A 14,555-nucleotide genomic window follows, 5' to 3' on the forward strand; every position below is an offset into this window, starting at 1 on the left:
CTCCAAACTTAACTGTTTTAACACTAGGGAAAAGCCTCTGGCTTCTCCTTCACAGAAAGAAAATACATATATTTTCCTGCTAGAAATGAGCTGCACCTCACCCACATGACTGGTCTTCACTATTAATCCCAGCTGATGGCAGGGAGGGGCTCTTGTGGGAGGCAGCCATGTGGTGAACATTGAGCACAGTGTTTTTCCCCCTGCTTCTCTCCTTTCCAGACAAGCCAAATTGTTTTCTGTGCCGCCGTGGATGTGAAGTTCCCCCCTCCCTGCCACTGCCTCTGCCTCTTCTCCTCCCCAAACTCCCCCCCCCGGGCCTGAATCAGCAGCTGCAGAGCCCGAAAAGCTCTGCCCGGATCTGCATGGAATATGGACAAGGAGATGGATAGCAGGAGGGGAGAAGGAGTGAAGTTGGTTATTTTTCTGGCACATGGATGCAATTACGCTCCGTGCATTCCAGAGGCGTTCCTTTGAATCCTGTGCAGGTCCTGCCTGCCGTTCCTGGGAGAAAGGAAGAAAAAAAGGGGAGGAAAAGTCCCTCTGGCTTGGAGGCGGAATGTCTGCACTTCCAATTCTCTTCTTAGGTAGGTTTTGGTTGGGCTTTTTATAACCAAACTTCCACGGGGCTGCTCTGTGGGACTTGAATTCGTCTCTGGCGAGCTGGAGAGAGGGGTTTGTAAGGAAAAAACTTTCAGGGAAAACTGTAATTTCAGCGGTGTTTGGGTTCTGATGCTTTCCTTGTCGCTTCAGTAGCAGGTTGATCAACAGAGATCTCCTAATATCTGGATTAATTTGGAAATTGGTGGTTAAACAGACTCATTTGGGAACGTGTGTCCCTTGTTTTTGCTTTTCAGCCATAAACTAGTGAGGGGCTTGAGCCTCTCTGGCAGAAAAAGGTGAACAAAATGTCTTTGTTTCAGGCAGTAGTGTCAAATTTGTGTAACTGTTTGGATTTGCTTGGGCACTCAGCTTTCGGATTTTTTTTTAATAGAAAGGGGTTATTGTTTCCAATGGATGGTTAAGATTAGAAACAGATGTGTTGAAGTGCAAGAGGGAGGAGGAGTTGGGGGAGAAAAGGATGGGAGAAGGGACATAAAGGGGGGAAGGAAGGCAAGGGAAGGGAAGAGAGAGGGCTGCTGAAAGAAGGGAAAGGAGAGAGGTGGAGGCTGATTGAGCAGGAGAGGAGTGGAAAATGGAACAGGAGACCTTAAAGGAGAGTGAAGGCACAAGAGCTGCTTGTTAAAGCTGCAGCCTGTGGGGAGTTTGCAGTGCTGAGGTCTGGGAGGGGGGTTTGTCTCCCAGCCTGGGTTTGTGCAGCTCCAGAGGCACTGGGAGGTGATGAGTGAGCCCCTGTCCCCACTCTGCTCCCCACACCCTGCTGACAGGCCCTCAGCTCCCACATCTGCCCTGCCTGGGCAAAGGCTGGGAATTCCCGATCTTCCCGGGGACCTGGATGCAGGTGTGAAAAAGTGGGCTGGTCCTTGATTCCCTGGGAGGAGCTGAGCCCCACGGGATGCTGGATTTCTGTGGCTGGCCACGGGCAGAGCAGGGGTTTTGAACAGCCAGAAAGAAAATGTTTCAGGGCCAGCCCAGTTCCTTCAGTCTCAGGTGTGGAACGTGGACCAGAGAGATTTTAAATTTTTTTTTTATTCATCTGAAATACATTCCTATCTGTTAAATGCTTGGAGCAAAAGGAATAAACTGCTGCCACAGCAGAGGTGTGGGTTTGGCTGTAATGTAGTGACAACTTCCCTTTGCTGCTTTTATTTGTGAAACATGATGGGCTTTATCATTTTATCTCTGCCATCTGGGCATCCCCAGCATGGCAGGGACACAGGGATGCAGAACAAAACTCAGCTGATGCCTCACCTGAGTCAGGTTTCTCACCCTCTCTCTGGGAGTGGTCCAAGCACTGGACAGAGCAAAACCTGGAATATTCTTTTTCCTGGTCCTACATTGGTCACTGAGTTGTCCTTTTCTTCCCTCTGCTTTCCCTGCCTTGTCAACAGGTAACTTGGTCTGTGTGCAGCTTCATTCCCCAATATCAGGAGCATGCTCCAGGGAAAAGGAGGGAAGTGCAGTGCTTCCCTGTTCCTAGATCACCCTGAGTGCAAGGAGACTGGGGAAACTCATTTCCCAACTAGGGAAAGTCTGTCAGCACAAAAACCCAAGTCATCCTTGGCACTTCTATACCTTTTTAACTGCAGAAAATCCATAAAAGCGAAAGGTTAGAGTGGGGAAAAAAAGTTTTTAGAGAAACCTTGAAAGGAGGTTTGGGTGGTTTGGGGTTTCATTATTAAACATACCAAGAGCATGGCTAATATATACAGTCCTTTACACTGTTTACCTCTCTGGGGCACGTGAGCAGCTGTGTGGGGAGACAGGAAACAGGAGGCAATTTGTTTTAAGGAGACTTTTAAAACGAGACAAGATGAAAAGACTCTTCTAAGTGCGGACAAGATGCTCCCTTTGCCAGTAAAGGCTGGGTGAATGAGGCAGGAGGGAGCGAGGAGTGGAAGTTGGTGCATGTTATTTTGTGTCTACCTGTGCGTGACACCTGATTCTCATCTCGGGTCAAAATCGTTTCGAACACCACTGCAAATCAAAGTTGATTTGATTTTTGAACATCAAAATGGAAATTTCCGAGGGAAATATCTGTGGTTCTTCACTTCTGAGTGGAAAAACTTCATAACAGAATGCTGTGTAAAACAAACAAACAAAGTAACAAATGCTTTAATTTAAAAGTTTTACTGAATTGGTTTAAGTTTTCAGGGGTGGGAAATCTCTGCTTTCTTTCACCCATTCCAAGTCCATCATGAATATTTTTAAGGAGCTTTCCATTCAAGTAAAAAGCTAATTTTTGTAATCAAACATGAGGGCGATGGTTTTGACGATGGTTTTGTGCTTTTTCTTCACTTGCTGGCTGGTGTATGTGTGTGTGTGTGCTCTGCCCTCCAGAATCCCATGGATTTAGGATTCAGAGCAGCAGATGTGCCCAACTGAATCAGTCCCCCAGCTTTCTGGTGCCCAGCTGCTGGCACTGAACCCCTGCACTGGTGTTAAGGGTTGCTCACCCCAGTGTGTGTGATGGTTGGCTGAGCCAGATGTGCTGAACTGGAGGGTTGTACTGATCTTCTCTCCCTAAATCCATGCAGTCCTGTGCCCCAGCAAAGCCCAGAAACACTGCAATATTGTGGTTTTTTTTAAAAAGAAAGCACTCCTGCTCTCAGTGAGGTCCCCGAGACCAAACCAGTCACCCAGCTCTGCTGCCCTGCTGTTGGCACTGAACCTTCCCATTGGTGTTGAGGGTTGTCTGGCCCAGATGTGCTGAACTGGGGGGGTTCTACTGGTGTTACTGGGGTGGGAGAGCAGAAATCCCTGGTGTGCAGATGGAGCTGAGCTTCGCCCTCCGAGCCTGGAGGTCGAGGATTGTCTCACAGCCCTGCCCGGGGGGCTGCACTGAACCCCCACTCTCTGATTGTCTCACTGCACCGGCAGAAAGGTCACGGTGCAGATCCCTCTGGGTGCCTCTTGGCGTGAGGAATCGGGTCTGACAGCCCAGGTATCCACCAGACTCGCAGCCCGGAGGATCCGAGCGGATCCGGGAGCGGCTGGGCAGGTCAGCCTGGGGCTGTGCTCTGCTGGATGGCTCGGGTTTCTCTCCCAAGAGACAGTGAGTCTCACCTCCCTGAGATCCTTCCCCCTAAATCCTCGCTGTCCTGAGCCCCAGCAAAGCCAAGAAACGTTGCAGTGTTGGGTTTTTTCTAAAAGAAAGACAAACCACTCCTGCTCTCAGTGAAGGAAGCTTAAAACAAAGCTTATGGATCTTTATTTCTGCTGATTTTCCAGCTCTTTTCAAAATTTCCCGGTGGTAACTAATATATAAAAATATATAACATAGAGGTTAGTGTATATATAGAATAGTATAAAATACACTTGCTGTTTTCTAGTTTTCCCTGGCTCCTTCTCCTGCCTTTCACCTTGTTTCCTGGTGTGCTTAAAAGCTTGGTGGGACAAGGGTTTTGCCCTGTGTTTTTACAGCGCTTTGCAAAAACAAAGCCTTGACTGGGGAGTGGAGTACAAACCCAAAATATTTGTGTTGTGAAAAGAGTTTTATTGTTTGTTTTTCTTTTTGGATCTCATGTCCTCTTTGTGCCATTGGATTCTGATGGAAATGCAGGTAATTTCATGCTGTATTTAGCTCAAAAAACTTTTCACAGAAGTGTTAAATGATGAAAGTTTACGACATAAAATCCAAAAACAAACAACCAAACACCAACTTGATTCAAGATTCAGCCTGTTAAAACAGTGTGAACTTAATTCTAAGACAGGGCAAAGAGCTCTTTATTATAACACTGCTCTGGGAATACCTAAGGAAAGGAATTAAGAGAATCAATGTGTCCCTTTGGGGGCATTCAAAGGAGACAGACACAACTGTGAGTTGCTCCCTGGCACAACATCAGGGTTAACACTCCTCGTGAGACACTCAAATTCTTCTAAAGCCAGGGGTGGTTTGCATCAAATATTTTCTGTCAGGACACTCAGTGAAAAATGGTCTGTTTTCCTTTAGTAGTGCTTTGTTTTATAAGGAATACTTTGGATTTTTAACGTTAGAAAAAGGTTTATTTTGGGGGTTATTTTTATCCTTTCTGCTTTTTCCATTTTACCTCGAGGAAGAAGAGGAGAGGGGGGGGGAAAAAAGTAACCTGACAGAGTGAGGAAAAGCAGGATGCCAGAACGGAGCTGGAATTGGGAAGATGAGAAACAGTTTAAAGGAGGGCAACTTTTCTGAAGTTCCTGTGGAAAACAAGTGGTGTTTTGCCCCTGCTGGGTCTGTTCTGTGGGGTGCTCTGGGCCACTTGAGTGGGACACTTTTTGTCAGAGCAGCACAAGCTTTCCCAGGAATGTCACTGCAAAAGTGGCTGGGGGAGATTCTGGTGTTTTTATCCTGGGGATCGCAACAAAAACCCCTTGTTTTCCTCCAGGCAAACCCGGGGCTTTGCAGGGCACTCAGCAGGTTTGCAGGGTGGCATTTGGTTGGAGTTTTCAGAGCTGCCTGAAGGGAAAAGTGTGAGCAGTCACTCTGAGAGCCTTGAGTGCCTTTGGAACATCTTTTTGTGTCCAAGTCTTTGCTACACTGGGCTAAATGATTGTGAGTGTGTAAGGGACCAAGAAACGGGGTGCTGGAAGCTGCTTTCTGTGCCTTTCCCCACAGCTTTAGTCAAAATACAGCTTTTATTTCTAACCACTTCAGTGTTTGTGTTTTGTGAGATGCATTTAACACACTGAGGTGCACATGATATTCATAATATCTTGTGTACTGATGTGTTAAGAAGAGGCTGCTCTGGGTGCAGAGGGAGTTTGGTGGTGTCCTGTTAAAAAGATGAATGGGTGCCTCTATTTTTTCTTCCCCAGGGAAAACTCTTTCTTCATCTGTTTTTAGAGATGGTTGGTTTGCAGAAGCAGCCCAGCAAAAAGTCAAGGGTGAAGTCAGGTCAGTGAGGTCTGGGAATAGCAACTCAAGTGACGGGAAGGTGGAGGATGCAGGAAGCACAACAATGGAAAATGTGTGAAGTGATGGTGGTGGAAGGTCAACAGAAGTGAGGGTGAGCTTCCAGCTTCTCCCTTCAGTGCTGGGTGGAATCACTGCCCACCTCTGCCAGCCAGGGGTTCAAACCTTGCCCAAAACATGCATTTTCCCAGGCAGACCCCAGAGGAGGTGCATGCAAAACAAACTGGGAGCTCTGGACTGGGTTGGCAACCCAGAATCAAGCTGGTCCTTCTTTGAGAAATGGCCAAAGTCTTAGGAAAAGCAGCAGGGCAATGTGAGGAGGGATGGGCACTGCCCTGCTCAGCAAAGCACTCAAGGCCAGGCTTTCCTCAGCCACATTTTGGTATTTGGTTTGTTCTTCACTCATCAAACAGCTCTGGCTTTTCTTTGCCACAAGTTGCAAAGAGGACTGAGGGTAAGATGCATCTAAGGTCTCCTCCACCTCCAGGAAAGCATTTGGCAGCTTAAAAAGGCAAATATTTTAACTCAGCACTTCCCCTAATGGGGCAGACCCAGATTCAGGGCATCACATCTGCTGTCCTACAAGAATCAGTGGACATCTCAACCCTCTTTGAGCCCGTCCCTCCTCCTGTGGAGCTGCAGTTCTACTTTTGTGGCTGCAAAGCGAGTCTGAAGCCTTCAGTGTGTGTGACTGACTGGGTGGAAAGGTTGGAGTTCAGCTCAGTGCCTGCAGTTTCATTGCTTTGGGAAGGGAAAAGGTCAGTGGAGATGCTGCTGTGCTTGTGACATGCACTGGCAGAGGGCAGGCAGCTCTCCAGGAGAGGCTCCTGCAGTGGAGCGTGCACGGTTGGAGGCCAGGGGCGACCAACTGGGCTTGGGCACTGCTGTTCTCCCAGCTCTTGGACAAAGCTTTGGGTAATTCAGTCCAGCAGGGCCATACTGGGTGGGTAGAGAATATTTAAAGCCCATCCAGGAGGAGAAAACCAGGGTAAGGTGGGTGCTCACAGCCTAAAGGTGATGGAGCAGTTGTTACGTGTCTAAAACCTTCACAGCTCTGATCCAAAGCTGTTTTCCTCCTGATGTGGCCTCAAATGTGGGTGGAAATAGTGATGGGCAGATCACTGACAAGCAGCTGCAACTGGAGGGACTTATCCTTATTTTCTAATAAGTTACTTGCTCAAGTATTAATGGGTTTTCAGTGCCAGAGTGCTGAGGAACTCCACTCCTGGTGTGAAGTGCTGCTGTGCCACCAGAAAAACCTCAGAGGAAGGGAACTCGGGGTTGTGTGTGCTGAGTTACTCATGGAAAAGAAAAATCTAGTTTTTCTATCCACCATATACCTGTGGAGTGTATTTTGGATGCCAGGTCTTTTGAGCAGAGACTCTTTCCCTCAGTGTCTGGATGGCATTAGGTACAAAGGGAGAGGCCTTTGCAGAATGGGAGTATGAAAAAAGAGTGACTCCAACCCATTCCCTTTGTGCTTCACCAAAACTATTGGAATCAGGAGGTTTTCCTGATTTGGGGTATTTGGGATATGTGCTGGCTCAGTCTCATAGCTCAGACTGACCAATCTACTTTTTTCTTTAAAGGATTGATAACATTTTAAAGGCCACAGAAATGTTTAATATCAATATGGACCTTTAGCTGTCGGGTAGGGCTGCAGAGAGCCAGGAAATCATGGGGTGTCTTTGTATGTGCAGGGGATTGTCTTTCATATAACACAGCAAGCCTTGAATATTGAACTAAACCAGAGTCAGGCACTCCTTTTTTTTTTTAAATATTGCAGGGTTTTCAACCTTGAAGGCAAAATCACTTTATGACTTCATTGTTTAAATTTAGGTTTTGTTTTGCGGGGGGATCGTTAGACTTGAAGCAAAAGCCTTGTAGCCCAGGGACTGTCACTTCTGATTACTTCCAGTGACACTTCCAATTATTTCCAATCACAATTCCAGGGACAAGAGGAAAAAGGAGCCACGTTCTCCAACATCAGGGCTTTTTTTTTTTTTTTTTTTCCTGAACAAAGGACCATTTATCAAAGCTCTGCAGAAAAAAAGGTACCCAGAGCCAGATTGGGAACTCTGCTGTGGTGGGGGGTAATTCCAGAGTAAATCTGCTGGAGTGAGACTTGAGGCTGGTGCTGGGAATCCTGCTGCTGATCCTGCCTTGTTGAGTAATATTAAGGAAATTGCTTCATTTTCCCCAGGCATTAACTGGCACTAGCACTCATTTCAGAGCAGCAGCATGAGGCTGCACTGCATGTCTGCTAAATGCTCTCTGGGTCTTGTAAGACACGAGCAGGCAGAAAGTGCTGCTCGTGGAAAGCCAACAGCTTAGTGTGCTCAAAATGGGAAGCCAGGGGACCTGCCTGACTTCCAGGGACACAAAATACAGGGTTTGGTGCAGTGTGTTTTTACCCAGATGAGCCTGAGCTGCTGTGTGCTTCCCCAAAAAAAAAATAATGAAGCAGCACATGATGGGAAGCTGCAGCACCACCACTTAATTTTCAGATGTCTCTGATGGTAGCGTTACTTGAAATTCCTGGAGCATAAAACCAGTCTTGAAATGGTGTGAGAGCTTTCAGTCACACTCAGTGAACCATTTCACTGGGCTGTGAGGGGTTATTAGTGGCTGTGTGCTTTATTTGCTGTATGGTGGTTCAGGGCCCCACTTGAGAGCAGAGCTCTGCAAACCCTGGGGAGACTCTTGCATGTTGTACTTGGAGATGAGCAGGCAGCCTGGCCTGATGTTTGGAGCCAGGTATTTAAGAACCTGAGTTAATTTGCAATGCTGAAGAGATTGCAAAAGAAGCATCAAATGAAATCCAGCTTCATGTGATGACTGACTTTAAAATGGCAATGATATTTATCATTTATCGTTAATCTACTTTCAAAGTGGGAATGAAGTTCTTCTAGTGATTGCTTCTTACTGCCATAAACCCCCAGTTGCAGTTCCTTAAAGTGCTGGGGTAGTGTTCCTTTTGTGTGTTTATTCTGGTGTGCCAGGGGTTGGATGCCACTGGGAGCCACCTGTGCCAGCTCCATCCCTTCCTGTGAGGGAAATCCAGTGTGTCCTTGTAGAATCAATGCTGCTGTGACATGCAAACACGGGATATTTGTCACCTGAGCACATAGATTTGTCAGTGAAGCTCAGAAACTCAGTTCCAGATGAGCAGTTTGGCGCTGTGATTGTTCTGAGACCTCCAAAGTCTTCCCAGCCTTCGTGGCATTTTGTGTTTGGATGCCTGGAATAGGTTGATTCCACTGCAGGCTTCCACCCCAGAGTGTCACTGAGGTGGCACTTGGGGACAGCTTAGTGCTGATCCTCAGGAGCCTCAGCATGTCCCATCAGGAGCTGCTTTGCTGAGCCCACACCATGGGATGGATGTTTCCACAGTACAGCTTTGTCTGGTTCTCATGTGCTCTGTGCTGTGGGCAAAACCTCTCTTCCTTTCTATTGTTTCAAGCTCCTGCTTGGAGACAAAGGGAATTTGAACCAGACAAAGCATAGCTTTTGTGTTGACAAATGCTGGGATTTTTTTTTTTTTAATTTCTTCTCAAAGGGGAATTTTAAGCAATTGTGAGTGTCTTCTGGTCAAAGAGGCATTCAGGATGTCTAGATTCCAGGGTTGTTTTGGCCAGTGACTCAGTCATTTAGTAATTCAGGCCCCACTTTTAAGTGGCTGTTAGTTTGGAGTGTCTCCATTTCAAAGATTTGGAAGTTCTTTGGAAGATGTGAGTGTAAGGACACGGGATTTGCTCACACCAGCTTCGTGCTCTGACGTGTTCTTTAACCATTCCAACTTTTGGGGATGCACTTGAAAGTAGTTTCTACTGCTTTGTGCCTCAGCTGCTGTTTCTGAGCACTCACAAGGTAACAACCTTTCCCTCCTGAGCTGTAAAAGGCTCTGAAATCACTGCAGAAAGGGAGCTGAAGAATTCCAGAGTCTGTGGCAGGCACTGGTTTAATGGGGGAAGAGCCTTCCCATCAGTGTCACTCGCTGTGCCAAATGGATCCCAGCTTGGCTGGCTTTGTCAGCTCCTTCCATTTAGCCCGAGGCTACCCCTGGAGTCAACAAAAAAGACAATTCTGCAGCTGTCAGTGAATTCAGACCCAACACGACCTGGGACAAGAGGAGCTCAGAACTCCCCGAGCCTCTCTCTGCTCCGGAGATAACGATCCTGCATTACACAATGCTCTTGCCTCTAATTACTCGGGCTTTTTCCTATTTACTGATGCCCTGGGCACGTTGCTTCCATTGTGGGACAAGCAGTGAACACATTCCCATTAGGAAAAGGCACTGAGGGACAGCAGTGAACACATTCCCATTAGGAAAAGGCACTGAATGCACTGGAGGCTTCGGTGTCATCAGGCACCTTCCCCTCTCCACATCCTCCTCTTTGAAGCACCAGGAAAACAGGAGGAAAGATTAAAAAAAAAAAACAGGATGTGGATGGATTAAATTGGGCCTTGTTGCACCAACCAGATCATCTTTTTCTGGATTTTAAGTGCTCTGAGTGCTTCTTTGCCTCTTTGCACCTTTCCCTGCAGCTCTGCAGATCCAAAAACTTGCACAGCCATCCAAAATATCTCAAATCTGGTTTTCCTCCTGCCTCCTGTCTAAACGAGCCAGGCACCACCAGATTAACATCTATTTGTGTAATTCCAGAGCATAAATTCATGTAGTGAGAAGGCAGAAGACTTGGGGACTGAAGACATTCAGCTTAGATTAATTCTTTCCTTATTTACCCTCCTGCTTAGAAACACCTTTAAGCAAAAAGATGGGGGGGGGAGGGGGAAGAGAAAAGCTGATTATTCATGCATGTGGAATGATTTTAACTAGCCAGTTAGACAATATTGACATTTAGTTTTTCTCCCTTGTTAGTGGTTTTCTGAGCACTGCTGGGGACTGTTCATTATTACACTCTTTGTTTCCAGAAGCCAATGCACAGATAACTGACCCATGCTAGATTTTATAGATTATAACACTGGTGTATGGCATGTCCTACCCCAGCTCAGAAATATTAAGTGAATATTGAATTAAGTGAATGCTAAAAAGCCTAATTTTTTGCTTTGTGACTGGAGCACATATACTGTCTTACCATCACTTCAGGGAGGCTGTGCTGGGCAGAGGAATGTCCTTTATCTTGACAAAGGGCTGCCTTCCCTGAGGAGAATCCTTTGAATGCAAATACTTTTTATCACTTTGCAATGGCATGTGACATATGTAAGAACCTTTCCCCTCGCAGTGCCACTCCTGCCTGTCTTCCCTGCTCCCTGAGCAGATTGGAGCCTCTCCCCCACCTCGGTGCAAACCCAGCTTTGCTTGGGGCTGTAGCTTTCCCAGTTCCTGTCCTGGGGGTTGTCCTCTCAATATTTCCTTTTCTGCAGCCCTGAGCATGGAAAACCCAGAAAAAACAGCGGCTTCAGTCGCTCCTGGCATCCTTTGTGCTGATGAGACACGCTTGGAGTATGCTGGAGCTCTTTTAACTCTGTGTGAGCGTCTTCTCTGGTGGTTTGGGGGCTTTATCTGGGATTTGGGATGCTTGCTGGAAATCTCCAGCTCCTGGCAGCCTGGTGGTGGGGTGGAACATCTCTCCATGCTGAAAGCACCTGATAGAGCGAGTCTGGCACGAGGAACAGCCTTCAGCCCCTGGAAGGCAAATTAATTTCCAGTTCTTGCAAGGAAGGAGCTTATTCAGGGAGGGATTAGCATTGCTTTTGCAGCCCTGCTGCTGATTTAAAGGCTTCTTCACTTTTTTTGGTGATCATCTTGTATAAGTAGGGGGGGTAAAACCATTAAAAAGTAAATAAATTCTGTTTCTCTAAAAAAGCATCTACGTGAGGCAGATTGCAGCTGAGCTCGCTCAATACTGTTTTCTCGAGAAGAAATTTTGTAGCACCCTTTTCCAGTGTGGATCTGCCTGGCAGTGTGATCTAATTCCCTGGATTTAGGAGGGTTGTGCTGTCCTTCTCCTTTGAGTATATCCAAGTCTCTTCATCCCTTTGTGTCTTATTGTCCCAGCTTCAGTATCACTTCTGCTGTGACCCTGGGCCATAAATGCTTTAGCTCATGGTGGGGAGACAGTGATTACTTAAACAATAAATTTATTTTAGAAATGGTAAAATATTAGATAATTGAAATAATAGTCATGAAATACATAATAACATTAATTATAACGAAAATAAATTTGATCTTATCATCAAGTGAGGAGAGCAGGGTGAGGGGAGGCTGTCAGAGGGTCTGTGGTTGCTCTCTCTGGTTTAAGTAGCTGGGTTTGAGTTATAGGAGGAAAGGGCAGTAGTAGCTATATATTCCTGATCTGGAGGAAACAGCCCTGCTCATGGCTTTAAATCATTCTGGGGTTTTATTTTTCTGTGTCAGCACTGTCAGAGCCTATCATCCTCAGCCAAAAGAGGCCATCCTACCCTACCAAGAGAAGGACTTCAAGTGAGGAATCCCCTTCAGCAAGGATGTGACAAGCAGACTGACAATGTAAGGGAAAGGAAAAAAAATATCCTGAGCCAATATGCATAAAATTAGGGCCTGATTATGATGCAGAATTAAAAATAAACCAGGAAGAATTCCTCTAGCAGAGGGAGCTGGTGGAGAGCAGCACAAGGGGCAGCACTTGGTGCCAGCCATGCATTCTAACAGCAGTAATTGAGCAGGTAATGATGATTATGCATGATGTATAAACACCCTCCATCCCTGAGCTGGTCCTGGGCAGGCAGGGAAGGCTCCATGTAGCAGATTAAGTGTTATTCCTGCAGACACTTTAAATAGCAGGCACTGTTCATATCCTCCTGTCCCTCTCTGATGCAGAAGTGGTGCATAATAGATGAACATTGGGAGCAGATGCCAGGGAAGATGTCCTGGGCAGCTGTGAGGGATTCAAGATACCAGAACATTAGACTTGCATGGGGTCCTGAGCTGGGCTGGGGATGTTGAGACAGGTTGGCCTGATGGGCAGAGCAGCTCTGCACTCGTGGTCTGGCTTTCAGATCTCCTGGAAGACTGAGCAAGGCACTTCCCTGGTGCTGCAGGCAGAGGTAGAGAATTCCTGCATGGAAAATGGCATCTGAACCATGGCAGTGTCATCACAGCAAAAGAGTCAGAACTGTTTGTGAGGAGACAGGAACCTGTGGGTTTGCTTCCAGTTCCAGTGGTGACTTCTGTAGTCTTACTGGAATTAAAATTTTCCCCTCTTAAAACTCAATTCTGCTGTTCATTAACTCGCCTCATCTCCACTCCAATCCCAGGGGGTGGTTTTATGAGTCCTTTGGGAGCCTTGGCTTCCCCAGCTGTAAAAAGGGAAATGTCTCATTATATAGAGAGTGCAATTCATGGTGTTCAGACAAAACGTGGAGTATTGGTCAATAGTTCATGTTTTTTATCATCCTGCCCTTTCCAGAGAGCTTATAGCTGCTGTCTGTTTGCATTTGTATTTCGTGTCACTGGGATGTAACTGTGCTCTGACAGAGCCAGCTCTTTCAGCATTTAGGGAGGCAGAGTTTGAAGTCTTAAGGAGCCACACAAGTCCTTGCTGGAATTCTTTATAAATCTTGTAGGAAGCACACTCAGCCATACTTCCTAAAAGAGGAAATGCTTGAGTCCTGTCTCCTGTGTTTAGAATAAACAGAATCCAGATAATTTAATCTAAAAGGAAAATGTTCTTTTGAGGATAAACAGCTTGAATAAAACATTTCTGAGCAAACCCTTGACAATGTCCCCCCCCCACACCCCTTGAACCAGCAGTTTGTATCCTGCAGGATGCCAGAAGCAGCTGGATGATCAAGGGAATTGGCCTCACCACAAACCAGACTGTGAATCTTGCTCAGAAATACCCTGTTCTGCCTTCTCCAGTCAGCCTGGTACCTGCAACCCTCCCAAAAAAACCCTTCAGGATCAACCAGGACCCTGCAAGTGGGCACGTCCTATTTGGCTTGTCCTGTATAAATGTCAAATAAGACCCATTTTCAAGTAGATATTTGGTTTATTTCTAGATGTTAATGAGGTCCAGATGGGCCCTGGTGTAGTCTGGGCTGATGAGCTGCTGTCATTTGTGGAGCCACTGGATTTTTTTTTTCCCCCCTTTGTTTACTAAGCAAAAATAATAAACAATTTCCAGTGTTATGAAGCTGCTGCAACTTTTTGCTGAGCTTGCTGGGCTCGAGGAACGCAGGGAGCAGCCTGAGAGGGTGAATCCAGGCTTGGAAATGAGGGGTGTCTACTCCTGTCATTCCAGAGAGAGCCAAGGGGCTGGTTCATTGTCAGTGCAAAATTCACACATTAAAAGCTGTGTCCTGGACTGAAGTGCCAGCTCTTAATGAGCATGTGTTCCAGAATATTACAGAATAACAGGTACAACAAGGGTTGGGATGCCCACTTAGCCTGTTAGCTTGTTTCCAGTTATTAATAGGAGCTGCTTTGAGGGGAAGAACACAGCAAGAGGGTGAAAAAAAATAAAATAAAACACCAAGCCAAGGGACTCTTCCTCAGCCAGTTTTTTCCCCCTCAGCAAACACAGTGCACTCATTTATCCATCCTCCTGTCCATTGGTTTGCCACAGTTATTCATGCCCTTGATTGAGCTCTGGGAGCTGTCACAGTTGCATCAGGCTCTGACAGATGCCTTGGAAACTCTCGGGTAACCCTAATAAAGTATTTGATTTCTCTCTCAGAGAGGTTCAGCCTGTGAGTCAGACTCTGCTGCCCCAGAGCAAACATGGAAATGAGGAGCTGGGGATAACAGCTGATCTGAGTGATTGTTTCACTCCAAAAGGGCCCAGTATGGGGTGGAGGTGGGGGAAAAAAACCCCAACTGACAGGATGTGAAATCACAGGGGTGTATGGGGAACTTATGGCTGAATATGGGGCAGAAAATTATGCATTTATATACTTGAAGAAATAAATTTAACTTGTCACTGAGCCTTCAAAGTTACTTCTCTTCAGGAAGGTGTTAGATAAGCCCTTTGAGTCTGTTTTCCAGTAGTTGGATGTTCCATTTTAATGTGCATTTGTGAGGAAAATGGGTCCAGTTGTA

The 14,555-nt window shown here is 46.4% G+C and overlaps 1 protein-coding gene across 1 annotated transcript in view; it reads left to right on the forward strand.

The window, feature by feature from the left end:
- Positions 1–260: 260 nt before the first annotated feature.
- The window catches only part of CLMP (CXADR like membrane protein), a 39,581-nt gene continuing 25,286 nt past the window's right edge, over positions 261–14,555 (forward strand). The window contains 3 exon segments of the mRNA XM_050322797.1: positions 261–488; positions 490–545; positions 547–584. Of these exon segments, the coding sequence (XP_050178754.1) occupies positions 435–488; positions 490–545; positions 547–584 (148 nt within the window). The 5' untranslated portion in view covers positions 261–434.

This window comes from Myiozetetes cayanensis, unplaced genomic scaffold, assembly GCF_022539395.1.
Source record: "Myiozetetes cayanensis isolate MyiCay16 unplaced genomic scaffold, myiCay2020 scf29, whole genome shotgun sequence".
Classification (NCBI taxonomy): Eukaryota; Metazoa; Chordata; class Aves; order Passeriformes; family Tyrannidae; genus Myiozetetes; species Myiozetetes cayanensis.